The sequence below is a fragment of the Hypomesus transpacificus genome, chromosome 3 (assembly GCF_021917145.1).
Source record: "Hypomesus transpacificus isolate Combined female chromosome 3, fHypTra1, whole genome shotgun sequence".
Classification (NCBI taxonomy): Eukaryota; Metazoa; Chordata; class Actinopteri; order Osmeriformes; family Osmeridae; genus Hypomesus; species Hypomesus transpacificus.
The window spans coordinates 13,937,100-13,961,288 of record NC_061062.1 but is presented as its reverse complement, the minus strand read 5'-3'; the positions used below and the strand labels follow the sequence as shown (position 1 = coordinate 13,961,288).

Sequence of the window (24,189 nt, the reverse complement as noted above, 5' to 3'; positions counted from 1 at the left end):
ACAGAAATGAAACAAGCATAGTAGACATATTTAGTCATGTGGGGGGTCTTTCAAACTTAACAGCATGTCATCCGTTCATGTGTTTCATGATGGTATTAGCTGTAGAATATTTAAACATTTGTGCACCGATGTAGAATTTCTCGTTTTGATTGTTTATACTTATTAGGATGGTTCCTTTTCAGAATTCTCACAAACATAATAAACTGGAAGTGTACCCAAGTACTACACTCCAGAACCTAATAAGTGACTACATTATTTTTTTACAAAAATGCCAAAGAACCTTTTGATAAACAGTATTAGTAGCCTCCATTTTTATTACAAGTCCAAAAGCCATCAAAACCCAACAGAGAAAATAAATGACAGGAATGGTCCATGAACTTAAAAACATACAAAAGAATATCCAAGTGTCTCTTAAAGAGCACGCTGTCTATGAGAGTGGGAGTATGTGATGAAGAGTGTAAACCGTAGCACTTCAGTTTACATGTTATCTTCATCAGAGTCATCATCCTCCTCAAGGGAATCCTGTGGATGGCAGGAACACAAAATGATGACACTACTTAACTCACTTACTTTCTACAACAGATATACAACAAATCATTTCGAATTTTTACAGTGATGCTGACCTATGTACACAGTCTCTATAAATTAACTTATGTTAGTAAGCCTTTCCTCAGATCTTCACATTCTCTTTCCTTACTTCCCTTCTAAGACATTAAAATATAAAGTCTGAGTGCAATCCTCAAATTAAATTTGTGCAGGAGAAAATAACGGAACTGCAGAACTGAAGAAGGAAGACCTCTGAGTTTCAGTTATTGTACAGTGGGAAGGGATTGGTGGAGAGTGAGATTCAGACTCAAGACTGCAGAACAGAGCATTTGAGTTGTCTAGCTAGCTTACCTTAGCATACTTCTCAACCTCCTCTCTAATGTCCTTGGGAACCAGCTCTTGGCATCCATTAGTAACTAGTGAAGGGAGACGATGAGAAGTGTCATTTATAGGGTTATAAAGGCCGGGGCATTTTTTGTAAATGTCCAGAAGAATAATACATACAAGTGCACACATCTACAGAAATTACTTATACTTATTTTAAGCCACTCATATTGCATCGAACAAACTCAGACATTCTAAAATGCTGTCTGTTGAACCAATGCTGAAGGTTAGCTTGTTGTAAACACATGAAGTTCAGACTTCAATTAAGGTACAGTAGAAGAAGATAATACAAGCTTCCAAGACAACAAATTGTCTTGTGTTCAAATTCTGAAAGTCAATAAAAGAGGAATTCTGCCAATATGTGAACACGCTGGATAAGGTGGAGCCTTACCCTCTCCCACCCAGCTGAGCTCCAGCTCAAACGCTTTGTCTTTCACCTCGTCGTGTACGATGTAGATTCTGGAAGACAGAGACAAAACTTTGACATCTTGTTCTATTTGGATGTGAGAATCCAACAAGTGCTTAACTGGGCTTAATGTCATTATGTTGTGTAGTTGTTACAAAAGGATTAAAAAAATAAGTTAATCCTGGAAAAGGTTCTGTAATTCCAGCAGGAATTTCTTAGTTAAACTGTAGTGTTGGTGTGCGCCGTTTGTGAACACTTGTGAGAGGAATGTACATGACTAGAGGGATTTATACGGCGCCACATAAGGACTTGTAACAAAGAGAGGTTTGAGTTCATGCAGGGATAGATCTACTGCGCTTGTTACCTGCATCCGAAGGGTCTGACAGCACTGTATAACGTGTAGGCATGGACGTACATGGCCACTCTGTCTGACAAGTGCTGTGAAGACAGAGTACATGGAATTGATCTCCATTCAAGGAGCAAGGTAGCTCAGTTCAAAATCACATTTCCAAATGAAATGGCAGACAAATTGCTTTCTCAAAAGACAGGACATTTATGTAAAACACTTACAATTTGGAGTCTGCAAAGGATCTCACTAAACAATGGTCTTTTTTGACAGCTAGGTCATCATTGCAGGTGAGAGACGCAACCTACAGACAACAAACACACGAGTTAGGGCAATACTGGTTGGATCAGTCACGGCTCAAGATGGAAACGGTCTCAGGGTCGTCACAGGGTCCCAAAAAAAGGGACCATCGTCGAGGGGTGAGAACAGACTGAGATGAACTAGCATGTGGCTATTGCTGGCATGTTTACAGTACTGTTGATCAACGTGTCATTTATGTCTTACTGAATGGCCCACAGGCATGTTTAGAGAGACGCTCTATAGACGTTAAACATTTGAGACAAATATCAAAAAGTACAGAACCGAGTGCAGAGGGTACAGAACGTCCCGTGTGCTAGTGAGTTCATCATGTTTATCTGACTTTAAAATTGTGTTGCATTCAGTTGGACTGACTTAACACAACACTCAATACAACAAAAATCTATGTGTGAGGATCAATGCTATAGTTAATTCTACATAAAACATGTAATAATAGTAGGGGTCAATCAGATAGCCAACACGAGAAACATGACATCACAAGACATCAGTCAAGTTTGCGAAACCTTTCTCATTATCATCATATTGCCATTAGTATGAAGTGTAAAAAATAAATCAGAGTTTGGATGTTGAACCGTGAGGCTCACTTGACAAGGCTAGTTTATAAGTGTCTGCTCTATGCCTAACTGAACAAGTGGAAGAATTCCAACACGCCCAACTTTTCTGTAAATCTGAAAACATCCCAAGATATTAATACCTTAAACATAAGAGGACAGCTTTTCTAAAAGATCTGTCTACTTTTTGCATACAAACAAGTACAAAAACAATAGAGACACAGGACTGTCCAACGTCAACTTACACAGCCTGCGATAACTGTCTGCCTCCGCGATTCGACTTCTTCACGATGACGGGGGTTCCAAAATGTTCAGAGTTGGTTCAACATCTGAACAACAACAAAAATCAATCAAAAGATCAATGCCATAGTTAATTCTACATAACACATGTAATAATACTAAGGGTCAATCAGATAGCCAAGAGAAACATGACATCACAAGATTTCAGTCAAGTTTGCGAAACCGTTCTCATTATCATCATATATCCCCGTTGGTGTGACGTGTAAAAATAAAAGATCCTCACGACCCTGCAGAAATTCTAGGTAGAGAAGATGTATCTTACCCCCAACGGCCCTTTAACCTGGTCGTCCTGGACAACCTGCGAGGTGGACTCTCCTTTCAATGTCACCTGACAAAAAGGAGGCGAGAGAGGGAGAAATGAAAGGTGAAATTTCAGTCAAGGTGTGGGGGTATATACAAGATTTGAACAAAGGGGCTTTGAGGTGAGCCTCTTGTGAACTCTTGGATACATTTTTTTAGTGAATTATATGGATCACGTGTTGTGGGAGGCAATCAGATAGCCAAGAGAAACATGACATCACAAGACATCAGTCAAGTTTGCGAAACCTTTCTCATTATCATCATATTGCCATTAGTATGAAGTGTAAAAAATAAATCAGAGTTTGGATGTTGAACCGTGAGGCTCACTTGACAAGGCTAGTTTATAAGTGTCTGCTCTATGCCTAACTGAACAAGTGGAAGAATTCCAACACGCCTAACTTTTCTGTAAATCTGAAAACATCCCAAGATATTAATACCTTAAACATAAGAGGACAGCTTTTCTAAAAGATCTGTCTACTTTTTGCATACAAACAAGTACAAAACCAATAGAGACACAGGACTGTCCAAGGTCAACTTACACAGCCTGCGATAACTGTCTGCCTCCGCGATTCGACTTCTTCCCGATGACGGGCGTTCCAAAATGTTCAGAGTTGGTTAGCGGCAGTTGGTTCAACATCTGAACAACAACAAAAATCAATCAAAAGATCAATGCCATATAGTTTATTCTACATCACACATGTAATAATACTAAGGGTCAATCAGATAGCCAAGAGAAACATGACATCACAAGATTTCAGTCAAGTTTGCGAAACCGTTCTCATTATCATCATATTTCCCTGTTGGTGTGACATGTATAAAAAAATAAAAATCCTCACGACCCTGCAAATTCTAGATAGAGAAGATGCATCTTACCCCCAACGGCCCTTTAACCTGGTTGTCCTGGACAACCTGTGAGGTGGACTCTTCTTTCAATGTCACCTGACAAAAAGAAGGAGGCAAGAGAGGGAGAAATGAAAGGTAAAATTTCAGTCAAGGTGTGGGAGTATATACAAGATTTGAACAAAGGGGCTTTGAGGTGAGCCTACTGTGAACTCAAGGACACATTTTATAGTGGATTATATGGATCACGTGTTGTGGGAGCCAATCAGATAGCCAAGAGAAACATGACATCACAAAATTTCAGTCAAGTTTGCGAAACCTTTCTCATTATCATCATATTGCCCATTAGTGTGAAGTGTAAAAAATAAATCATCCTTCGTATGTTCAACCGTGAAGCTGTCACTTAACAGGTAGGCTAGTTTATAAGTGTCTGCTCTATGCCTAACTGAACAAGTGGAAGAATTCCAACACGCCCAACTTTTCTGTAAATCTGAAAACATCCCTAAATTGTAATAATACCTTAAACATAAGAAGACAGCTTCTCTAAAAGATAAGTATACTTCTTTTAGCATACAAACAAGTACAAGACCAATAGAGACACAGGACTGTCCAAGGTCAACTTACACAGCCTGCGATAACTGTCTGCCTCCGCGATTCGACTTCTTCCCGATGACGGGCGTTCCAAAATGTTCAGAGTTGGTTAGCGGCAGTTGGTTCAACATCTGAACAACAACAAAAATCAATCAAAAGATCAATGCCATAGTTAATTCTACATAACACATGTAATACTAGTACGGGTCAATCAGATAGCCAAGAGAAACATGACATCACAAGATTTCAGTCAAGTTTGCGAAACCATTCTCATTATCATCATATTGCTCCTGCTGGTGTGAAGTGTAGAAAATATAGATGTGATACATGTCTTCTACTGCCATTTTTGTTTAAAACGTTTGTTGGCTGGTCAAGTCTCGGTTGATTAAAGTAAAAAACAATCAAAGGTGGATGGATGGGTACATGAAAACGTCAAGCATATCAATAGTTTTTAACTGACCTATGTAAAGTAAACCGTCAGACAGACTATTTTTACCCATAACATCTTGCAAGGCAAAAAGAGGCGTTGGATACACTGCTGTTTTCAACAGAGCTCAGCCAAGTGACTTACCTTCATCTTTGAGGCTATCTGAGGGAGTCCAGCTCGGTAGATTTTGATTACTGGAAGACAGATTAAATAGAAAGGCAAGCTTATTTCATGTATGTGTAAATGTTGCGATTTAACTTACTTATTTTTTCAAAAACATGTACATGGGCTAAAGCGGGCCAACGGACTAGCCAGTTACTTCTGACGCATTATTTTCAAGCTCTATGCAGCCCCCCTCCCTCCAGATTCACAAAAGTGTGGAAAAGGTAGCTATGTCTAGTCTAGTTTGCTATCTCAAACAAATGGGAATCGAATAATTCGTTATTCTAGAACACATGTGAAAGTTATTTAATTAATGTCCAGAAGAACGTTGCACGGGGACAACGAAGCAGACAAGCTAACTAGTACATGTGCTCCTTCCCGCATGCTTGCAGTGTGACTGTTACGTCGCCATCATAGCTCGCCATGCTGCATCATGTCAGACATGTCCGGTAACCCGTGTCAACCTGGGCTTCTCCTTCATTTACAATCAGAAGCGGTGGGCGACAATTAAATAATATTTGGATTATTTATTTAATATCCAGATTCACAAAAGGCGCATACATTTCTTCACTGTTAAAATAAGCTGACTAACGTAGCGTTAGCCACTGCCATTCAATTCCTAGCCTAGCCACCTCCTTCTTATAATACCGGGAAATGTGATAACCACCCTTCCATAATTTAACTTTCTGAGTGTTCTAGTAGATTATACAGATTAAACCCATGAAAGTTTACGTTTCATTTAGGAACAAAATGAATGTTTTTGATACTTACATGATACGTACGACGCAGCTGCTCACCACTTGCTCGGGATGCAATGAATGCACGAAGAACAAGCTGTTAAACCTAGGCTGTGTTTTTCGAACTCCGATTGGCTGCACAGACAGCGGTAGTCCGATGGAAGTATTATGATTGGTTTACAGATGCTTCGTATCAAACAGGATCTCTTTTTTCTTCGTTTCTGGTTGGTTGTTATGAAAGCGGCGCTTTCATGGACGTAACTTTATTGGACATCCATTATTTAGCTTACGTAGTAACAGAATCACGATCGAAGTCCCTAATTTAGAAACATGATTGGCCGCTCTATTCAGGTAATCTTTCCAGGACTGTCATTGGCTAGTTACACAAAGATGATCCGCCTACCTGGCATCCTTCTTATGGGTATATCGAACAGGCTGGATTGTGGGTATGGCGAACACAACTCATATTCTGCCTTGTAATCCCTACGAAGACGACAGCTCTGAATTGGATAAAGTAAATGCCCGTTATCTGAGTATTCATAAACTGCGTTAAAGGAGGCAAACGGGGAATAGCTCAGAAAAGGTCGATAGAAAGCTGAAGGCAATGGCGCCTAGTATCGTTTGTAGGACGGCAGAACAAGCGAGTCAATTACGTCACCGGAAGCATGTGCAGGTAAATCCTAAAGGGGGTTGCTGTCACACTGTTTACACAATCTCAAAAGATACACGCCGGTTTTTTGACGTCCTTTTATCTAGCCAACTGGCTGCGTTGCTGTTCAAAAGCTAAGATTTGAGCTAACCTTCATAATAAACTTGAGGGGCAGGTGTACATGCACCAGGTTGGAATGAAAATGAAGGCCACCATAGTCTCTCCCTGGATAGAGCTGCATGTCATTCATATGGCCAGATGATGTCTGGCCCCAGACATACTCTTTCACTGACAAAGAATGTGTTGGGCTGTCAGAGACTACAGTGTCCATGGTCAGTTAGTTTAGTGGTTGTTTTAATTGTGAAGAATCCAAAAGGTCAGCCTGGAGATGGTGAGCAGGTCAGCTAGTCTAGGCCAGTGGTTCTCAACCTTGGTCCTCAAGTACCCCCTGTCCTGCACGTTTTAGATGTTTCCCTGCTCCAACACACCTGATTTAAATGAATGGGTCGTTATCTAGGTATGCAGAAGACTGTTAACGACCATTCAGTTAGTTAAACAAATCTCACTAACTCATCCTCCGTTTCAGATCATGCTGTGTGAACAGAATTGAAACAAGCATAGTAGACAGATTTTGTCATGTGGGTGGGGGTCTTTCAAACTTAAAAGCATGTCATCCATTCATGTGTTTCATTATGGTATTAGCTGTAGAATATTTAAACATTTGTGCACCGATGTAGAATTTCTACACCGATGTAGAATTTCTAAGTACTACATTCCAGAACCTTATAAGTGACTACATTATTTTTTTACAAAAATGCCAAAGAACCTTTTAATATAAACAGTTGTTTGCCTCCATTTTTATTTCAAGTCCAAAAGCCATCAAACCCTAACAGAAAATAAATGACAGGAATGGTCCATGAACTTAAAAACATACAAAAGAATATCCAAGTGTCTCTTAAAGAGCACACTGTCAATGAGAGCGAGAGTATGTGATGAAGAGTGTAAACCGTAGCACTCCAGTTCACATGTTATCTTCATCAGAGTCATCGTCCTCCTCCAGGGAATCCTGTGGATGGCAGGAACACAGAATGATGAGACACTACTAAGCTCATCCATTTTGTACAACAGATTTACAACAAATAATTTAGAATATTTACACTGATGCTGACCAATGTACAGTCTCTATATATTAACTCATGCTAGTAAGCCTCTCCTCAGATCTTCACATTCTCTTTCCTTACTTCCCTACTAAGACATTAAAATATAAAGTCTGAGTGCAATCCTCAAATTAAATCTGTATAGGAGAAAATAACAGAACTGCAGAACTGAAGGAAGACCTCTGAGTTTCAGTTATTGTACAGTGGGTAGGGATTGGTAGAGTGAGATTCAGACTCAAGACTGCAGAACAGAGCAACATGAGTTGTCTAGCTAGCTTACCTTAGCATACTTCTCAGCCTCCTCTCTGATGTCCTTGGGAACCAGCTCATGGCGTCCATTAGTAACTAGTGAAGGGAGACCATGAGAAGTGTCATTTATAGGGTTCTAAAGGCCAGGGCATTTTTTGTAAATGTCCAGAGGAATAATACATACAAGTGCACTGCACACATCTACAGAAATGACTTCTACTTATTTTAAGCAGACATTCTAAAATGCTGTCTGTTGAGCCAATGCTGAAGGTTGGGTTGAAGTTCAGACTTCAATCAATTAAGGTACAGTAGAAGAAGATTATACAAGCTTCCAAGCCAACACTGTCTTGTGTTCAAATTCTGAAAGTCAATAAAAGAGGAATTCTGCCAATATGTGAACACGCTGGATTAGGTGGAGCCTTACCCTCTCCCACCCAGCTGAGCTCCAGCTCAAACGCTTTGTCTTTCACCTCGTCGTGTACGATGTAGATTCTGGAAGACAGAGACAAAACTTTGACATCTTGTTCTATTTAGATGTGAGAATCCAACAAGTGCTTAACTGGGCTCAATGTCACGCTCTCCATAAAGATATGTATGGAAGCCAAGGTCATGGTCAGCATGTGTTCACTGTGGAAAATGAATCCTTTTGAACAACGTCCATGTTTATGATCTTACATTTTAGCAACCTCTTTCACCAGCTCCCTGCAGGTCATGTCTTTCATCTGTTGGGAGACACAAGACAAAACACCAACATTAAACTAGCAGCATGTTGCACATTGTGAAATTGAGACAACATTCTTTAGGTCATTGAGAGATGACCCATCAGGAACCATCAAATTCGGTACCTGAAGTTTCTCGATTTCTGTCTTGGCGGCTTGCTTGGCTTTCCCAATGGCGCATCCCCAGTAACCCTAGATAAAACAAATAATGGCATGTTTAATTATGTCAAGAAACCTATAAAAAGAAAATGTCACTTAATTTCCATATACTCAACTACACAACATAAAAATAACCTTTATTTTATGAGTTATAATAATAGTAATGCACGTAATATAAACTTTTATACAGTGTGGAATTAAACCTGCAACCTCTTGATCTGCAGTCAATCACTGAGCACAGCTGGTAGGAGAAAATGATCCTCTAGGCTACCTATCAACATACAACAGTATATATAATCTACCTACCAGTAAAAATCTGTTGCAACAACCAATTAGGATTTGTGGATGGTTAGTAACTGGTTACAGACTTGCTTTAGTCTACAAATACCATTGACAAAGTGTTACTACTAATGATGTAGTAATGAGGGAGTCAGGTGGCTGAGCGGTTAGGGAATTGGACTAGTAATCAGAAGGTTGCCGGTTTGATTCCCGGTGGTGCAAAATGACGTTGTGTCCTTGTGCCAGGCACTTCACCCTACTCGCCTCGGGGGGGAATGTCCCTGTACTTACTGTAAGTCGCTCTGGATAAGAGCTTCTGCTAAATGACTTAATGTAAATGTAATGACTTGAGCTACAGTTAGTAGAACTCACATATGAAATCCCAGAGGGATCCACCATGTACAGCTGAGGTCCGTCATCTTGATCATATGAGCCCAGGATGAAGCTAAGGAGAAAAGTCAGTTAATCCCAGAAAAGGTTCTGTAATTCCAACATAAATTTCTCATTTAAACTGTAGCGTTGGTATGCGCCGTTTGTGAACACTACGACTAGAGTGGTTTATACGGCCACATAAGGACCTGTAACAAAGAGAGGTTTGAGTTCATGCAGGGATAGATCTACTGCACTTGTTACCTGCATCCGAAGGGTCTGACAGCACTGTATAACGTGTAGGCATGGACGTACATGGCCACTCTGTCTGACAAGTGCTGTGAAGACAGAGTACATGGAATTGATCTCCATTCAAGGAGCAAGGTAGCTCAGTTCAGAATACAGACTATATAAGGGTTAAATTTATGGAAAATAATACAGTGCATCGGTCAGAACAGACTCAGGTGTACACCATATCGGATAAAAAAACATGCATCATTCAATAATTTCACATCCAATTTACAATCCGAAACTAGAAAACCAATAACAACCTGTTTCATTAATTGTTTACAAATCCATAATCAACTTTGATTCTGTCATTTAACATTTCTAATTTGTTGTGATCATATTATAAAATTGAAGAAAACAGATCTAATTTGCTCACGTTGTAACAAATCTAGAAATCTGAAGCCAATGAACTGTAAGTCCACCGAGAAGTAAATTCTATTTAATTTGGTTACATCCGAGCTGCCGACTGTTCCTTCTTTGGAATTTGCTGTTGATAATAAAGAGATTCAGGGCAGGGGTATAGTTTACCTTCAGGGGGATGTCGTGTCCATAATTGGATCTGAAGTTAGAGGCCTCTTCTCTGGCCACCTCTGAAAGGGATCTGGCATCAGCTAGTAGACCTGCCACAGCCTGAGAACAGAAGACAGTTCCATGAAAATTGTATTATTTCAGTCTGTGATTATGCATTAACATCCTATCTAAAATCATGTTATTTATTATATTGAAATGACTTGAATAAAAAGTTACATACAGAACCTATACGTCTGTCTTCATTGAGATTTATGGAAACTGTGCATGCCATAAAGACATTATGATCGTCATACCATTCCAACATGTCTGTCAATGTTAAAGATGCGTTTGTTGGAGCCTTGCTCATACAGTTTGGAGAGAACCAACTTCTCCACACCAAAAACAACGCCATCCTTGCATCTGATACCAATCGCTGTACTGTAAAAAAGAAAACAAAAACAAGATTTGATTCATTCATTTTTTCCCTCTGAATTTCATTCAGTTAAAGCCCTCACTTCTCACAACCCATGGTTCACTTCCAATATATAGGCAAGAAAGAAAGATGCAGAACACTACACCCATGACTTGTGCCCTCTATCCAGACGTGTACTAAAACTACACTGAACCACAGCCTTATATACAATTCTGATACATAGACATGGTAGCTACATAATGGGATATCTCACCTGCTGTTTTCGACTGCCTTCATGGCATATTCCACCTGGAACACTCTCCCATCAGGGGAGAAGGTGGAGGCCGACAAGTCATACTGGAGTGGTAGAATAATACGTCAGTAACAGGCGCAGTGATAACATAACTTAGCCTTGTCCTGGACTGTCAAATTTGACTATTATAGTTACCGCTCAACTACTAGCTTTCAAGCTAGTTAGCTACATAATAATGTTAGCAACCAAACTAGTACAGGGAAAAAAACAGAGAAAAAAACTTGGGAATACAAGCAAGCTAGTGTAGAACGAGTATTCCAAACAAACAAGGCAAGGGGACTAACATTAGCTACCCAGTTAGCATGTGTTAGCTAAAAAACTGACTTTCGATTTCACTTGGATAGCAACTGCTAGCAAATGATGGCCTATGCAAGTGACTCAGCAGCAGGCTAAAGTTGCTAGCTCGCTAACGCATGCAAACCTGAGCACTGGCTGTGTCCCGAAAAGCCGACTTTAACTACGATTAATGTTTTTTTTATCGTTCACCTACCAAACGCATCTACTCTCATATTAAACTTACCCCAGTTCCAATAGAACTCATTGTAGCTGACTCTCTTCAAAACCCCTTCGTTAAACAGCTATGTCTGTCCAGTTCCTTCAGAAACGCATCCCAGTCATTCACCAACAACGAAAATAGCTTTGTTGTCAGCGCCAAGCGTGACCATAGCCTATACCGCCTCTACTGGATGGCGTCGAAGATGCATTAATCCATGCGATTTAAATAGCAATCCAGTGTTACTAAACATTTCCAAAGGCAGGCGCTACAACAAAGCTGCGGTATTTGTATGAGAAAATGGAATATCACGAGTAGTCCCGGTTTTTGGTGGAAATAGTAATTATGTGTGCTTGTAAGAGTCGTATGGAGTAATGGATGGTCTTCTACTGCTCTCTGGTGGATAAAGAAAGTTGAGCAACAGCATTCCATTTACTTCCTCTAATTCTTGCAAAAATTCCATTCAAGTTGTGGCTAAGCTAACATTATTAGTAAAATAACTCAACAGCTCTTGCGCTTAACCAATATGAAACGATCATAAATATGCCTGCCTTCTAATACATTCTGGTGAGTGTTTTCAAATTTAACTTTCTTATGAATAAGTTTAGTTTAAAAAGGCATGTATTTTTTCATATAACGTTGACCTTTCTAAAGCTAGGTAGCTAACAATAGCGATAATCAGCAACTACTGTCCAGCATTGTTGGCCTCTACCAGTGTCATGACAAGTGTATGCTCCTTCCCGCACGTGGTCGTTATGTTGTGTTTAGCTAAATTCACATTTCAAAACTTTTTTAGCAACCTTTATTCGAAAATATTTGTTCAACCTTTAAAAAGTTTTTTTTTTCAAACGTGAAGTTAAAGCAGAGCATAGGAAAGAGGAGGAGAGGGGAACAAGAAGCCTAGTCCTCAATCGGCCCCTAATATGCTCAAATTCATAACAGTTGTCAAGAATATTTGGAATGCCAGAAAGTAACAAGGTATCACACAAAGTATCAAGCAAGGGTTTAGTATTGGGTCAGCTGCGCGGGGGCCGTAAAAAAAATAATGGTGACACTTTGCATTATGATTGCTGCATTTGGCTGTTTGGCTATATGTGACACACACTTAACCATAGCCCTGTGACACAATATTTTACATAGTAATGCAGAGCTGGAGCATCCTTCTTTTATCATAGCATGACAGTACAGCGAGGAGGGGGGTCTAGATTGAACATCAATAATTTATACAGGCTTGGTTCTCTGACATTGGTTGTTTGTGGCAGGTTAGATGGAAGATAGTGACCAATTAAAGCTCTCCTGAGCTGGAAGCTTTGGTCAGACTCGAGTGTGTGTTGTCATGGATCTGGATCTGGTTGCCAGTAAGAGCCCTGAACAAAAGCTATTCAGTATCACTCACAAGGCCACGGTGGAATTACAGCCTGTTGATGGCAACAAAAATTAGAGCATGTGATGTTAAAAGTGCACTCCAGAGGGCTAAGCACAAGATATGTTGTCTGGAGAAGGAACTCTTAGTAAAGTAAGCGTTTTTTAACTTAAGTAAAGATTATACAGGATTGTTGAATGTTGATTTCTTGCATATCTCTGGTTTAGATATCTCAAATGCACTGTAGGTTACATTTTTATCTCTCCAACTGTCTTGAAACAATATTGGAGTTGTATGTTGATGTTAGATATGAGAAATGTATCACAGTAAATCTGTATTCTATTTTAGAACCTCAACACTGATGACTAGCAAGGGATAATAGAGTCAATCTTGTAGTAATTTAAAATGGATTATGGCACTTATTATGAAAGCTCAAAATAGCCAAGTTCAGCTCTTTAGGGACATTGTAGCACAGCGATTCCCAACTTGTGGGGCAAGGCCCACTAGTGTATTACAGGTGGTCCAAGGCCCACTAGTGTATTACAGGTGGGCCGCCAATCCAATGAAAACAAAACTATGAAAAATGAATATATATCTAAATATTTATATACTGTTAGTAAATAATATACAAATTCTCACAAATTTTTAAATGACATTTAGCCTTTCATTTATTATGACCGAAACGCCAGTAGTTATGCTTGGCATGTTGACTAAAGACCAACTGACATTTCCGCCTTAACTTGCATACGCCCACTTCAATACACGATGCACGCATCACTTATGCGTGTATATTCCATAAGCCAAGTCAACAACTTCCGGTAGTGAGCAGTTTTATAGCGGATGTCTATAGCATAAAATGCCGGTTTATAGCTGATTTGGGTAGCCTTCCCAAAATGACAATCAACGATGTACATAGGAATGTTTCTGCCCTACAAGAAAGAGGGGTAATGCTTCCAAAATGTATGTTTCAAGCTACATCGACAATTACGAAGGTAAGGTTTATCTAACTCACAGTAAAAGTAGCCAGCTCTAGCTATCTTGGATTTGAGCAGTAAAGTTAGCTAGGCTAGCTAGCTAACAATTTTATTCTACATTATAATGTACTCAATTATCTGTCAGCTTGCTTGCTAGTTGTTAATGTTAACACACATAAGTAATTGGTCTGTCATTTGTGTTCCCTATGGATAATGTAATGTAACATGTGTTTCTCAGTTTCTAACAAAACGGGGGGCCCTCTTGTTAGGGCGACCTGTTATCAAGTGAGAAGCCACGCAATCCTGAGTGTAGGGTTAATAAGAGAGCAATAACTTAAGGGTTAACAACCTACTCTGGTTAATTAAAACTTCACCGGAAGTTCTATACTTGGCCGTGGTAGGCTAGTTACACAGGTTACCTCTCTTTACAATGTGTGCTTACTGTGGCACTGATGGACACTTTCTTCTTTGATCGCTCAGATACATTTAGCCGTGAAAGTGAAGTGTCTGGTCCCTGTGGTGTTGTTAAACATGTGTGATAAACGCAAATTAAGTTAATGGATGTGTTGGGCGACTGCAAAAATATTTGAGCAATGCAAGTGGGCCGCCAAGTGGAAATGGTCGGGAATGGCTGTTGTAGCATATAGTACAGCCTATTCGCCTACTGTATGTTGGTTGGTGCAGTAATCTAGTAAATGTGACACTGACAACATTGTTATGGTTAGAAATATGACACTCCCTCTCAGGTAACACATAACTACTAGTCATGCATATCTTCTCTGTGAACCCTACTGAGTAAGATCATTAGGGTAGTATGGTCGCTATCATAATAACCAAGTAGCCATTATGTGTTTCAATTTGGTTATGAAGATGCAGCTGCCTGCCAAGGGATAACCAAGTGTTTGACCTGGCTAAACCATCTTTGTTTTATTTTTCAAACATTCTCCCGTATCCATGATTAGGTTACATAACAATGTGAATGAATCCCCGAGTCCTGATATTGTAATGTTGTCTGGGCGTGGGCAGCAGCATGGTCTCAGTCAGCCTGTGGGGGGACCAGATTCTGGGGTCCCGGGCCTCAGCTAAGCACACATAGTTGTAGGGATTAAACAGCCATGCCCAGTAATCTCAGCATATGACCTGTCTGCCTGCAATGGTGTGAAAGCTAGAGGAGGCTGGCGAGATTCAGATCAGTCCACGAGCCTTCCCACCTTCACCGTCTCTCCTCTGGAGTATCTGTGGAAGAGGACTAGAATATTAGAAAAATCTAAATGCAGTCAATCCATACAGCCTAGATAGTAAAATGTGAATGGAGTGTTCTTTTCGTACGACACAGGATGGAAGCCCATTATGATGTAATTTGTAGTTCTTTGTCCATACCTCAGGGAGAGCTGTTCGGAGAGTGAAGAGGAGCTGGGCCTGTCAGCATGGACGCACAACAAGGAGCTGAAGGACTCCCTGGTGAACATGTACAAAGGTAGGATACGTCATGCTCACATCCATCACATTAGAGTTGCTTTCGATTTGAGATGTCATTATATGAATTTGGGTTAAATTGTTTTTCTCGTAACCTCATCATTGTTTTACTTTATTTAAGACAAAGGACTGAAATATATAAGCGTATTTACGGACACTACGAGCGTAGTCAGTCTTTTCCTAGCGACTCCTGTGACAGAAAAATTGAATTGCTCGTTTCACCTCAAGAGGGCACACTTACCTTTTCAAACCGAGAGCAGTAACCCTTTTTGTATAGCCTATTGAAACCAGTATCAGCCATAGTGTAAAGATAAAACACAATTTTACTTCTAGAGTTTTCTGAAATCATATATTCATCCTCTTTCCACAGTTTGACCATTTTCAGACATCCTTCTGTTACTTGGATACTAGGTAGGAAAGTTTAGTTAGAGTTTGAATTGCTACCATAGGATGTGGTGGAAATCAGCTACAGTCAAGGAAGGACTGTTGATGTGTGTTTGGATTGAACTATCCCTTTAACAGCATATCAAGTGCCTCGGCAAACAGAGGAAAGTTCCATTGTCCTTGATATGCAGATAATCTGATTGGTAAACAAGATGGAGACCGAAAGCACATCGGTATATAGAGAGGAGGGCTCCCTCTTCTTGGCAAACATGCCTGCCCTGAATGACTTCCTTCATTAACAGTTAACGGTAACACACAGTAGATGGACCTACTCACTCATTCATATTCTGTTGTCGGACTGACAAGAAAGTTTTGCAAACACTGACAATTCAGAGTTTTGTGGATGGTCTCCATGGCCTGACTCTGGTGGTGCTACTAGACACATCACGTTACATGTAAGTGACAACTGACAAGACCTCCCCATGTTCACAGTAACTCCATACAGTTCTTGTAGGTTTCATTTGAAAATGGAAATAACAAATAGCTATATATATATTTTATTGTTTCCTCATTCAGTCTCTTCAGATCTGTGTATCTGATAGGGAAACCTGTTTAAACCACTCTTTCTACAACGGTGTTGACCTGCATATCTGTCAGTTTGCTGGTAGTCTTCAGCAGCCTACAGGGTTCTGCAGATACTTATTATTCCCCGTACATTGGCCTGTAGCAGCGTGGGTTCGGTGGCATGTGTTCCCCGTGAACGCTCCACAGGCTGTCTCAGAGCAGCCGTGTGCGTGCAGTGCAGTATGTTAATGTTGTTTGTCTTATCGCCGTTTGCGCATTTGTTGTTCTAGTGATAGACTGGTTTTATCCGGCTTGGGCTCTGTCCGACCCAGCACATCCTAGAGCAGGGGCGGAGGCCCACCTGGGAGCAGGATACAGAGTTGTGCAAGACCTAGCTAGGCATCGCCTCAGAGGAGGGTGTGTCCAACCGGCAGGTAGTCTGCCTGTGTCTGTCAAGTGGCCTATGTACTGTATAATTAGACTTGGAGGCACCAACACTGGGATATGTGGAGTTTCTGTGGGTGAAGAGTTCACAACATTGTTGTCACATAGATAAGATACTGTACAGTACTGGGTTGAAAAGGTCCCAGCATCTCTGTGTCTGTCTGTCTATCTGTCTTCCAGTCAGTCAGTAGTGAGCCCTTGCTATCCCTTGACCTAGGGCGCATGGAGGGTGATGACAGACTGACAGACAGATTCTAGTGCTCAACCAAACAGTATCAAAATCTCAATCAGTCTTAATCTGGCCCGGGCCTGTCTAATTCCTGGAGATTAACCTTTTCTGTGTCTGAGTCTGTGTCAGTAATGTTGAGATGAGCCCTTCTATTCCTTCACGTTGTCACCAATTTGTTCCTTCTTCATCAGTCAGGGGCCTAAGGAACAAATCCCCAGGCCTGGCTGAAGCTGGGGACTCTCTGCTGTGTAGGTGGGAGTGGCTTTGATCCTCCCCACGCAGGTGACAGAATGGGTGTCAAATCCTGTCTTGACGGAACCTCGGACATGAATATGCTTTAGGGATTATCACACACACGCTCCTAACACCACGAGTCCACCCTGAGATCCTGAGGCCAGAATTAAAGAGACAATTAATAAGTGAGGAGGGGGGTGGGTCATATAGGTAAAAACAATTATTTTATATATATATATATATATATATATATATATAATATATATATATATAATATATATATTACTAACAGAATAGTATGTTTATGTGACCACATGAAGTGAGAAAGCATTTACACTTCGGTGACATTGGCTTTCTACTTTATGATAAATGTAAAATACATTTTCTACTTTTTAGAATATTGTGAATTCATGGCAGACTGTCTGCAGTCGCCGTTCTGAGTGCTGTAGTTTGTCTCTCTTTTGAACTGGGTCTATTCCTTTGTAGCATGTAGCTATGTCTGTTTACATTTATTTTAGTTCTCTGGTGTGACGGCCAGCCTTAAAACAGCTGTTGCTTCTACTGGTGTGTGTTTGTCTGTGTGTGCTCCAAGACCAGCCTACAAGCCCCAGATAATAAACAGAGTAAGGTGTCCCGCAGGGCTGAGTCGGGTCAGAGAGGAGAGCAGCTCTGACCCCAGAGGATAAGGTGGATAACCCATAGACCTCACCCTTGCTGCCCCTGCCACCCTCCCCCTGGTCCCCCCATCCCTGCTCTTCACCCTTACCTTTATCACTGAGGCCTCTCCTCCCCAGCTCCCTCTCCCTGATACCCCCCCCCCCCTGTCCTTTGGTATCAGCCTCCCAACCAGGGAGATGTTAGGTTCAGACACGTCCGCTCAGCGGCTTTGCAAGCAGCTAGAGACGACTTCTTAGGAGAGATGTGTGGTCTGTCATTGTCACGCACACGCTCACTTTCTCTCACTTTCGCTCACTCTCTCAAACTCTCCAACTACCTCTCTCTTTCCTTTTGATTTGCACATTCTTTTTTTTTCTTCCTCAAATTCTTTTTCTGTTTGTCATTTGATGGAGAGATCCAAGGAACTGCAGAGGAGGTAGACAGGCAGCGTCTGGGGCTTGAGCTCCTTGAGGAATGGAACCTCCCAGAAGCACCAGCCGGTAGCACGTGAGGAGGTGGCTGAGAGATCCACCCTTCCCCCGACCCTCTGCTGCACTGACACTCACCCACCTCTCTGGGCCGTCCCTCCTCACTTCTGTCCCTCTCCCTGCCTCCCTCCTCTCTCTCTCCCTGCCTCCCTCCTCTCTCTCCCTGCCTCCCTCCTCTCTCTCTCTCTCTCTCTCTCTCTCTTGCTCTCTCTCTTTCTCTCTCTCCCACTCCCTGCCTCCCTCCCTCTTCTCTCTCTCCGTCTGCCTGCCTCCTCTCTCTCTCCCTGCCCCCTCCTCTCTCTCTCCCTCTCCCTACCTCCCTTCTCAGACTCTTCAGAGGGCCAAGAGGCGAGCTATCGGCACGTTTGGGCTACCATGTGGGTCTTATTGAAGTCCAAAAGCCTGTGAATTGTGCGTGTGTGTGTGGTGTGGCCCTAGGTGGGTGGTCTAGGACTGAGCAGAGGGCCAGGCACACACACAAACACACACACACACACAAGCAGACAGTGGGATTCCTCAGCCTGTGTTCCTCTTTGTCTCTCTGTGTTGATTTAAGGAACAGAGTAGAACTAGGGTGGGCACTGGAACAACTGGGCCGGGGCCAGGCCTGATTATTCTGATCTGACGCCACCACACACGCACACGCATGAAGACGTACACACACCAAACGCATACGGATGATGATGTTCTCGCACCACACACACACACACACACACACACACACACACACACACACACACACACACACACACACACACACACACATGCTCTATGCAGACTTTCAAAGATCGGCATACATGAAACCTATCAGTGTAACGTGGCCTTGCAGGCTCTTGCCCTATCCCCGATCTAGCAAGTTCTCCCTCAGGGACATTTTGTCTGGTCACAGCTGGGTCTCAGTCTAACACTGCGGCAATGTTGCACCAATGTTGTCCCTGCTGTTCTCTGTGTGTGAGCTGGGGGAACCTGGCAGGCCATTGTCTGCCTGCAGGCCGTAGAGGAGAGCAAACATGATGGCTGTAGCCTGCTCCCTCTTTCTCTCTCTCTCCCTCCTGCAGCCCTATGCCTGTGGGCCACAGCCAGTCGGTTAGGCCCTCGGTGAGGATCAGTGTGTGTGTTCGACCGTGCGGGAGTTGGAATGTTGGAGTGTTTGATTCTAGAACTGGACCACTTTTCTGCTGCAGGGGAGAGCGAGGGTTTGGAGAGCGAGGGTTTGGAGAGCGAGGGTTTGGAGAGCGAGGGTTTGGAGAGCGAGGGTTTGGAGAGCGAGGGTTTGGAGGACAGGCCCTATCCAGAGCTGGGCTCCTCCTCTCCTCACCCCAAAGCTCTTCACTGGGATTCAATCCCTGTCCGTTGCAAAGTTCAATTTCAAAGCATGTTAGTCAAAGGATTTACTCAACAAAAGACAACAGTATAGCCCTTTTAGCACCAAAATCATCATTGCGTGTGTGTATTTCCCTGTGCAACCATGAATAGACCTGTGTTCTAGAAAGCTGTCATTGATTATACCCATGCCCAGAACACTCCTTGTTCTTGGAATCAACTTTTTAATGAGCCCAATATCTATGAATCATACCACTGATGTACTGCCTGGGACAGAGAGGGTGATTGACAGGTGAGCCGGGGTTGGCAGGGAGAAACACACGCCCCACAGACTGAGTGGTTTCTGTTGGGGAGAGAGAGAGAGAAGGAGAGAGGGAGTGGTTTCAGTCAAGATTGGGCGAGAGAATAGGTGAGTAATAACTGGTCTGTTCCGTAGTCTGACGCCACCTTCATCTGATGTAGCAGGCCCCGTCTCTGCCTGTCTCTCTGCCTGTCTGTACGGCACAATGAAGCTTTGTGTGGTCCTCCCGAGATGGATCACTATGGTCTCAAACACGACCTCACTTCCCAGAAGTCTTCTGTCTTCACCACAGTGTATGTCTTAAAGTAGATCCTTTTGTGTTCAATCCAAAAGGTCAAAACATGTTTGGTTATGTGTGTTTGCATGCATTCTTGGATGTTTGGGGTAATGATAAGGAGGATTGTCGTCATTAGGAGCAGACCAGTAATTTAGTACATACAGAGATTATTCCTGCTTATATTTGTGTGAAAAGCCCCAGTTAACACCCAAAGTGCTGGCTGGGTAATTACATGTGCTGTAATTCAAATAAGCATGCTGCCTGTGAGTGACGTTCATTATAAATCAGATTATCTGTACCGTATTTGCTCTGATGTTGGCTTAGCTGATAAGAAAGATTTGTACCAATTGGTCCAACAGAATTAAGAATTTAATCCAGACTGCGTCAGTGGCTGAGGCCTCTCTGGGTGTGCGTACATGTGCTTGTGTAAGCGTCCTTTGAGCAAACATGTTTCCCTGCCTCACATACAGACGAATGTTGCAACAGGTGTTTATATAAATCGGTGTGTGATCAGAATTGGCCTGAGTCTCTTCATGGTATTTTACTGCTAGTGGCGCTAAATAGTGCCATTGAAAGGTAACCCAACAGAGTATGTACCAGTAAAGTCAATATAAGTCATGTAAGTTTAGCATGTTAGCATAACATTACTATTCTAGTACACCCCAATGCACCTACACAGATACTCTTCCCGGTCAGACATGCTACAGCATTGGACAGTGCTTCCTCCCCTACTCACACTGGTTGCCAGGATTAGATAACACCTTTATCATACATACATGTTGTTGTTGTTGTTGTTAGTATGATCATTATTATTATTATCATCCTGATGAACACCAGTGGTTTAGAGTCATCAGAAGCTGGGGGAGGCCATCAAGGGGTTAACATATTCAGAGGCCGATCTGGGGGAGCCAGCAGGGAGGCGGTAGTCATTCTCTTTTCCACAACAGTGGGGCTAACCAGGGAGACGCCAGCCTGTTGTAGATTCACTACGTCTCCCCCTCTCTCCCCCCTTCCTTCCTTCTCTGCACCCAAATCGACCTGATCCGTGGAAAATTAGACACTCATCCCCACAGAGTCTCGGTTACTTCTGCCAGGAGGGGTGGGGTGGGGGGGCTCTGAGGGAGGGAGTAATGCACGTGGAGTAGGGAGGTGGGGGGGGGGGGGGGTAGCAGGGAGGGGATCATCAAGATGGATCAGCGTTCCGTCCTGTTGACGACGAAACCCCTTCCAGATTCATCAGAGTAGGGATCTACGGTGAGATCTCCTGATCTGCCCTGCTGAGTCTCTCCCTGGCTTACTCTCCTGAGCGCTATTCAATTACTACCACCACCACCAGTCAGGTCTATCAGCAAGGCTGCTCTGAGATGCAGGTTTTGTGGTCCTCTTCCCTCCCCTTCACAACCCCGGTGGTGCACACACTAAGCCCCCCCCTGCCTAGGTGGTATCATGCCACAGGCACGTGATCCACGTACAGTGTGGTTATGATGGGGTCCAGCTTTATAGATGTTTGTCTCAAGTTGATCTAGAGACGAGAGGCCAAGACTTGGATATCTAGATATGGGTCCTGCTTTCATAGGATTTGTAGCTCAAGTTTGGATGGATAAAGTTTTGTTAAAGGCTTTTTGTCATGTTCTAGAAAGTAGGCTATATTCAACCTTTCTCTACCCATCCCATGATCACATACTCTGAACTGAAAATAAGAAATTGACCAGTGTCGTTGTTTGTAGTGGGATTGGTACTTGAAGAACACACAACGACAGAATCCCACAGACATTCCGTCCTGTACTGATTGGTCTGGTGAGCACCTTGAGAGGTGAGGGACTGGGTGTGCCCACCTGAAGCCAGGGTGAGTGATGAGGTCAACAGAGAGAGAAACTCTCCTTTCTGTTCTCTCTTTGTGCTTCTTTGATGTCCGTCGACACTCTCCCTCTCTCCATCCTGCCCTCTCTCTGCCTCCCATCCATCTCATAGAAAACGGTTAATAATCCTGACAGATCAATATTTGATGTTTAGAAGAATGCAGATCCTCAAGTCCAGGGTTGTTTTTCTTCACACTAGTTTCTGACATTTGAGCTCTTGAGACGGAGAGGTCCTTAGTTCAGGGCCGACTGAAGACCTGAGACCGACTCCGCTGCCATCATCACTCACCGTCCAATCAGGTGATATAGCTGTCCATGTCCAACAGACGCCCTGCGCCCCACACTTAAGACTCCTTTAGAAATGAGCTGTTTGGTTTTTGTTACATGTAGCCTTCATGTGTAGTAGTGCTTTGTGTAGAACATGCTAGAACTCTTTGTGGGCAGTTCTTCTTGTTGACCAATTTAGATGAATAGCGCTGAGTTGCGGTTGGAAAACTGGTTGTTATTGATGGTGCCATTTTTGAACAATATTTCTTGTTTTTTTTGCAGTCCAAACCTGTTATAATAGTTTTAAACGCGTTTAATAAATAGTTGGCCTATATTTTATATCGTGGCATTGAACGATGGGTTGGAACAATATTGAACAAACAATATGTACAATACAATATGTGTATATGTGTTGATGCTTATGTTTAGTTCATGTGTCCCCATTGCAGATCAGGTGTGTGTGTGTGTGTGTGTGCGCGTGTGTGTGTGTGTGTGAGGAAGTCGTTCCAAATGCTTTACCAGGACAGTCTGAGGAACAGAGCAACAATGTATCCAAATCCTTTGATCCCAGTGCAGTCAGGTCCCTACCCAACAAGCCGCCAACATCATCCAATCAGATGAAGCAGCAGGTGCCCCCCCCCCCCGCCCCCCCCCCCCCCCCCCTACTGCAGGTGTTACCATGTCTCATTCCATGTCCTATGTGTGTTTACAAGCCATTTTACATTCTCATCCATGTTTTTACCTCAGGAGGGGAGGGTGAACCATGCATCACAAAGCAGCACAATTACAATTAAACCTCTGCTTTAAGTTTCCGTGCAGATTAGCGTCTGTATCAAAATTCATAAAGAATAGGGAAAAGATGTGAGGTCTGAGCTCAAGGATTCACTGGGATTTCGTATGAAGCCCATTTAATCAGGATAACACTGCTATTAATATTCATCAAGTCAGCTGGAATACAAATGACAAGCTGCCGAACCCCGAAACTTTTGCAGAAGAAAATGTATTAAATGCAGCTTAAAAAATTAATGGAATTTAGTTTATATTGGAGGAGGAGGGGGGGGGGGGCGGAATGCTGAAGCCCCCCGCCTGTTATTGGTTGACTGAAATTGGACTTAGGCTCTAGAAATGTATTTTTGAAGAATTCCATCTTTGACGGACTTCAAAGGCGTTTTCAATGAATGCGAGGCATGAATGGTCACTTAGGAGGATTTGAAGACATTACGCTGCAATAATTGTACATGAATAATAAGTAGCCCCACAAGCCAATTAGCTCAAAGTCCACATGGCAGCAGGAATATGAAGATCACACAAGAGAGACAGGAAAGGACAAAGAAAATGAGAAAAGTTTGAAAGCAAGGATGAAGCGATCTCACACAAAGGCTTTTGTCATTGATTTTAGGCAGATCATTTATGCAATCATTTCTTATTCTTACAACAGCACTCACCTGATCAATTCTGCACATTAATTACAACCCACAGAACATACAAAGGTATGTTTTTGTCTTGACCAGCAATAATTGGCAGTGATCAGGACCATAATTACTACCAAGTACCTGTTAGTAAGCAGTGTCTGTGTGTCACAATAACCATTAAATTAGAGGAACCGTCTTGCTTTCTACAGGTTCATCTCAAACATTCCTTCTTTCGGCAATCAGAAATGATTTTGAATCATTACATCTCACCAGATAACAGATATCAGCTTCTAGATGACAGATGACAGAACTGATTAAATGAATTCTTTGTTTGGAGATACACCGTGGGATTCTCTGTCAATCAACGAGTCATATTCCTATTTATCACGCTGTGCGTCGCCCTTTTCGACAAATCCGCCCCCCCCCCAATCT

General features: G+C 42.4%; 1 protein-coding gene and 5 non-coding genes across 6 annotated transcripts; all 6 read right to left on the bottom strand.

The window, feature by feature from the left end:
* Positions 1–2,956: 2,956 nt before the first annotated feature.
* Positions 2,957–3,037, bottom strand: LOC124466569. Its single transcript, XR_006955966.1, has one exon. It is a non-coding gene; the product is annotated as a small nucleolar RNA SNORD53/SNORD92 (small nucleolar RNA).
* A 302-nt stretch (positions 3,038–3,339) lies between these two features.
* On the bottom strand, positions 3,340–3,420 carry LOC124466561. Its single transcript, XR_006955959.1, has one exon. It is a non-coding gene; the product is annotated as a small nucleolar RNA SNORD53/SNORD92 (small nucleolar RNA).
* Positions 3,421–3,866: 446 nt separating this feature from the next.
* LOC124466565 lies at positions 3,867–3,947 on the bottom strand. Its single transcript, XR_006955962.1, has one exon. It is a non-coding gene; the product is annotated as a small nucleolar RNA SNORD53/SNORD92 (small nucleolar RNA).
* Positions 3,948–4,252: 305 nt separating this feature from the next.
* Positions 4,253–4,333, bottom strand: LOC124466564. The gene has a single exon (XR_006955961.1). It is a non-coding gene; the product is annotated as a small nucleolar RNA SNORD53/SNORD92 (small nucleolar RNA).
* A 456-nt stretch (positions 4,334–4,789) lies between these two features.
* Positions 4,790–4,870, bottom strand: LOC124466562. The gene has a single exon (XR_006955960.1). It is a non-coding gene; the product is annotated as a small nucleolar RNA SNORD53/SNORD92 (small nucleolar RNA).
* Positions 4,871–7,384: 2,514 nt separating this feature from the next.
* Positions 7,385–11,658, bottom strand: psma3 (proteasome 20S subunit alpha 3). Its single transcript, XM_047017666.1, has 11 exons — positions 11,533–11,658; positions 10,974–11,056; positions 10,602–10,725; positions 10,306–10,407; positions 9,754–9,827; positions 9,493–9,565; positions 8,809–8,874; positions 8,639–8,685; positions 8,388–8,455; positions 7,995–8,059; positions 7,385–7,623 (listed from the first exon to the last, which is right to left on the bottom strand). Exons 1-11 carry the CDS (start codon positions 11,551–11,553, stop codon positions 7,579–7,581), a joined length of 768 nt encoding a protein of 255 aa, XP_046873622.1. The 5' UTR covers positions 11,554–11,658; the 3' UTR covers positions 7,385–7,578.
* Between the last annotated feature and the right edge of the window lie 12,531 nt (positions 11,659–24,189).

What these genes read in the sequence shown, in the direction of transcription:
- psma3 (XM_047017666.1), bottom strand. Translation starts at nt 11,553, where the DNA reads ATGAGTTCTATTGGAACTGGG. An exon ending in AAGGCAGTCGAAAACAGCAG is followed by an intron (nt 10,726 to 10,973) that starts GTGAGATATCCC and finishes TCTTTTTTACAG; the next exon opens with TACAGCGATTGGTATCAGAT. An exon ending in CAGAAATCGAGAAACTTCAG is followed by an intron (nt 8,686 to 8,808) that starts GTACCGAATTTG and finishes GTCTCCCAACAG; the next exon opens with ATGAAAGACATGACCTGCAG.